Source organism: Octopus bimaculoides, chromosome 10, assembly GCF_001194135.2.
Source record: "Octopus bimaculoides isolate UCB-OBI-ISO-001 chromosome 10, ASM119413v2, whole genome shotgun sequence".
Lineage (NCBI taxonomy): Eukaryota > Metazoa > Mollusca > Cephalopoda > Octopoda > Octopodidae > Octopus > Octopus bimaculoides.
This window is the reverse complement of record NC_068990.1, coordinates 45,053,539-45,058,789: the sequence shown is the minus strand read 5'-3', so window position 1 is coordinate 45,058,789 and position 5,251 is coordinate 45,053,539. Positions and strand designations below refer to the sequence as shown.

General features: G+C 32.9%; 1 protein-coding gene across 5 annotated transcripts in view; it reads right to left on the bottom strand.

Moving 5' to 3' along the window:
• Positions 1-159: 159 nt before the first annotated feature.
• LOC106867846 (uncharacterized) overlaps positions 160-5,251 on the bottom strand; it is a 15,591-nt gene continuing 10,499 nt past the window's right edge. For 2 of the 5 annotated variants that reach the window (XM_014912881.2, XM_014912880.2), the window contains exons 2-3: positions 4,443-4,848; positions 160-733 (exon numbers count right to left, since the gene is read on the bottom strand). In XM_014912881.2, coding sequence (XP_014768367.1) covers positions 387-733; positions 4,443-4,833 — 738 coding nt within the window. In that variant the 5' untranslated portion in view covers positions 4,834-4,848 and the 3' untranslated portion in view covers positions 160-386. Of the gene's footprint in view, positions 734-4,442; positions 4,849-4,941; positions 5,238-5,251 lie in introns of those variants that run through there. The other 3 variants (XM_014912882.2, XM_014912884.2, XM_014912886.2) reach the window with 3 other exon arrangements.

The following is a 5,251-nucleotide window of genomic DNA, read 5'->3' as shown; positions in this document are numbered from 1 at the left end:
TATATATATATATATATATAGAGAGAGAGAGAGAGAGAGAGAGAGAGAGATGGGTTTTGTATTATTCCTGCTTAACCCTTTAGCATTTGGATTACTCTGTCAAATATAAATGCTTATTTATTCCCATTGTTTCGAATTAATCCTGCATTATCGCATGACTGACATTTCCATGATGTGATTGTTTATTTTAGAATAACAGTGTAGGATATGTATGAGAGGCCATATCTAGTCAGTTTGAACAAAAAACAGGAAGAATATTTAGGCCTGATATGGCTAGTTTAAGTGCTAAAGGGATAATACATTACAAAAAAGTCAAAAATGTTCAGAGATTATCTATTAAGACATTAAAACAACATTCTCATTTTTCATTTCATTTCTTTCACATTTCAGTTGGCGTTTTTCACTGATACATATGGATTATATTTTATGAAAAATCGAAGTGGTTTATTAACCCATATTTCATCCCCAGTTATATTAATTCTTTTGGAAATGTCAATCTCAGAATCTTCCACAGTATCTCCACTTGATAACCATAAACGGTTACTGGTTATCAAATCTTCTTTGTTGAATGTTTCCTTAGTGACATCAAGAGCCTGACAAAGTTTAGAAGGCCCATTACATAAGTTCTTCTCTTTTATTGGTTTCAAAGGATTCTTTTTTGAACGCAAACATTGCATTTTTTCAAGCCCTGATATGGGTTGAAGTGCTCGTATTAAAACAGCACAGCCATCTCCTGTAGAAAATAAATTTTAATTTAAATTAAAAAAAATTTTTTATTGAAGTTTTTATCTTATAAATTTGTCTGGTAAAATAGTCAACAATAAAAAATGAACGATATTGAAATCAACGACACAGAAAACATATATTAAGAAAAGGAAATTATGTTTTAACTACTCAGAATAAATAATTTCTCTTTTGGCAAACATAAAGGCATTTATTTTCTAACTTAGGTACAAGGCCATAAATTTTTGGGAAAGGGTACTGTTAGTGAAATTCCTTAACTGGTACTCAATTTATGAACTCCCACTGAAGAACATAAACAAATTTAACTGTACCTATGAAGATTATGACAATACAATTGTCAGGATCTTCTTAGACACAGGTGTGGCATGGTTAAAAAAATTTTGCTTAATGTGATTTCAGGTTCAGTCCCACTGCATGACACCTGAGGCAAGTCTTCTACTACAGCCCTGGATGGACTGGTACCTTTGTAAATGAATTTGGTAGGAGGAAACAGTTTAGAAGCCCTATATGTGCATGTGTGTGTTTCTCACTACTTGACAGCCAGTGTTGGCTTGTTTATGTCCCTGCGATTTAGTGGTTCAGTAAAAGGATGCTGTTAGAATAAATACCAGACCTAAAAATAAGTACCAAGATCAATTTGTTCAACTAAAAACCATTCAAGGCAGTGCTCCAGCATGGCTACAGTCCAGTAACCGAAATAAGTAAAAACAAAAGATATTTGACCACAAATGAAGAGTAAAAGAATGCAACATTGGATTCTATGCATCTAACTTGTATGACACTTTGGGCAAGTATCTTCTGGGCCAATCAAAGCCTTGTGAATGGATTTGGTAGATGGAAACTGAAAGAAGCCCATCACATATATCTATCTATCTATCTAGCTATATATCTATGCATGTGTTTGTCTTTGTTTGTCCCCCCCCCCACCACTTGACAACTGGTGTTGGTGTGTTTATATCCATAATGACTTAGTGGCTTGATAAAAGAGACCGATAGAATAAGTACCAAGCTTAATGAAATAAGTCTATAGGTCGATTTATTTGACTAAAAGCCCTTCAATGTAGTGCCCCAGCATGGCTGTAGTCAAATGACTGAAACAAGTAAAAGATAAAAACATGCACATTATAGTTTTTGTTCCTACTGCACTAATTCTAGAAATGGTTTTTTTTGTAAGCTACTACAAACATTCACTTTATTTTTAAATGATACAGCTGCAATTAATAAATACTGCAAAAAAAAAAAAAAGGAAAAAAGTAAATAATGTGTTAATATGATATTACTACAATCAATACAGAATGCAAATTAATTATCTTATTTCCTGGCATACAAGTCAAATTTTTCAGACCAAAATTTTCAACTAAAAATGGTAGGGCAACTTGCACAGCAAAATGACTTTGGAGGGCCAAAAATTCCATATGAAATGGAACCCATAAGTACAGAGAGAGAGAGAGAGAGAGAGAGAGAGAGAGAGAGAGAGAGAGAGAGAGAGAAAGAGAGAGAGAGAGAGAGAACCATCAGTGTTCACCACTGCCACTCATTTTGTTAAGTAACAATTGAGTTGAAGTAGTTAACAAAAAACAAATAAAAAAACAACAAAGAATTATTACAAATCCAATTAACATTTACAAGTAGTTGAGTTACAAACTACCAGTATCAAGCTTTGCTGTCTATTTCATTAATAGTTTATAAATGTAATGTCATATAAGACAGAATTATTTTAAAACTGCCTCAGGTCAATTCTTAATTAACAAAATGAACTGTCGTTTAATTGACATTTAATGTTTATTAAGATTCAATTACATTTTAACATGACTTTTGAAAGTTTATTTTGTAAGAGTTTAATTTTCTTTTTCTATGGTTTATGACTTTATACCCTAGTCACAAACAAGAGTGCTACATAGAGTGTGTGAATCTTGATGTATAGCAGAAATAACTTTTAGTTTTAAAAGTCAATCACAAAATAAGTCACAATACTTAGTGACAGAACAAACCGGCTATAGAGGCGATTCATTGGGTAATAGTGAGATATTTCTATAATATAATACAAGTGCTATATACTTCTGTAATATATGATATGCCTTTAATTTATCATAATATATCATGATAATATTCTAGCTTCATTCAGTATAACTATATAATGAATGGTTTATCATAATGCTAATGGGAATAGTATTAAATTAATATATGTTAACACTATAGCACTATTCAGTATAACTATATACTGAATGTTTTGTTATAATGCTAATGAGAATAGTCTATATTTATATTATGTTAATACTATAGCATCATTCAGTATAATTATATACTAAATGTTTTGTAATAATCGTAATGAGAATAGTCTTAAATAAGACAATGGTTACAGGATTAAAATACCTTAACTGGTATAATATCTGATAGAAATGGCAAGGTCTAAATATGAAAAAGAAAATAATATCAAGTTGTTGAAATTTCTTTTTATTGTAGTAGCAAATAGGTTTAATTCTTGAAAAATTTGAATACAGTCATATTCTCTGAGCAAGGAAAATTCTAATTTTTGAAGTTCATATGGGATTAATGTGCCTACAGCTTTTTCAGACCCTGTGAGACCTTTTCTTCTTGAACTCTACATGCTGGTGGTTGCAGGTAAAACATGAACAATGATGAAATTCCAGAAGTTCTGGATAGCAAATGGTTAGTGCATAGCTTGGAATGAATGGGGGGGGGGTCTTACTTTCTTTCATTTGACACAACATGGATGTAGAGAAAGAGACAAGAGAGTCAGGTGGTTCCGACACAAAGCAATGAAGTTGGAACAATGGTACAAGTTTAATTTTCATTTGCAATGAAGGAAGAATACAACAATGGTTTTCAGTTTGCAAATAATTGAGAGATTATCATAGTTTTTACTTGTACTTTTATTTCTGTATTCCATAGGAATAGGAAAGTAAAATATTTGTACTAAATTGATGATGATACAACAGATTTATATAATTAGTCATTGGGTAAATATTGCAGGGTAGGTGGATAATCTCTGGGAAATTCAAGCCCAAAACTTGATTTCAAGTCTTAGTTATTTCACATTGCTAAAGAATTTCTTAAAGGGATAAGCATAACACAATAGAATTTTCAATCTCTCCCACATCTATAAACTTAATATCTACAACGGAGAGAAGTTAGTTAAATTCTATCAGATAAGTCAGGCATTTTCTTTTTCTCTTCTTCACAATCAGAATGCACTTCAGTTTAGAATGTCTGTAAACTAAATCGATATGAAATAAAAATTTACTTTGTATTCACAAACCCTTGGCATATTTTACTCCCCACTCCTTCTTTTCAACTCTCATACACACAACCAAGAGAAACATTTGTAATTCATAGATGTCTTTAATCAGTTAACTATTCAGAACCCCTAGTGTACCACTGAGCACCCCCATCACACTGTCAAATTCTGTTCTGAATAAAAAAGGTTTGTCTATACTTCATCTCATGGTATGTTTGAAACCCTAACGTGATCACTTGGCCACCAAGAAATAGCAGCTAAATCACACCCTACCATTTTAGAAAAGCAAAGATGCTGTAGATAGTGTAGTTATAGAGTCCTAGATACACTATGTCAGAAACTGAAATAGGATTTTCTCGACTGGGATTCCTTTGATCAGTAATATGTTAAATGAGAGCTAGTCTGGAAATAAACAACATCAATAAGAAGGAAATCTTACCAGAACTTGAGATATTCATACAATTGTACATACCATATATGGTATACACATAAAGAGTTCCTGGAGGCATGAACATAGCTTCAGTCCGTTCTGTTCTTCTATTGTTGTAAGAATGGGAACATGCATCTTCAATGCCACAGTATGCTTCAGTTTCCACTATTTTACCACAAACCTGAGAGCCATCATCAAATGCTCGTACAATATACCTGCCAAGAAGAGCTCTGCTAAGATCTACACATTCTTTTTGGTAGAAAGTGCCTATAAGCCTAAGGCATGGATCAAACAGTTTTTTAATGCTTGAAGAACTTTCCTCCTTGTTTTGTTTGGCAAAATATTTACTAGAGGTTATTTCAGAATCTTTATGCTCAGCTTGTCTCTTTTTTGGTGCCATATTTCTTTGCTTTCACTAAAGACAGCGAGAGAGATGAAAAGAGAGATATGAGAAAAATGTGAAAGAGAGCGATTGGGAGATGAAAAAGTAGTGAAGACAGATACATACACATATGTAATCAATATCTATAAAACACAAGATGTTTGTGTGTGTGTGTGTGTACGTGAATGTGGGTTATGCACGTCCACAAATTAGCACGCATGTCGCTCCAATTTTAGGAGGACATTGTTCATGACCCTATCTGTGTTTTTGTCAACTTTTTTTCACAGAGGCACCCGCGTATAGCTGTAAAAATCGATAAACTTTTACCAATTTTGAAGTTTGTTGACATGGCGAAGTCAAATCTGTGCGTACGCGCGTGAAGGAGAGAGAGAGCAAGAGAGAGAGAAAGAAAGAAAGAGAGAGAGAGAAAGAAAGA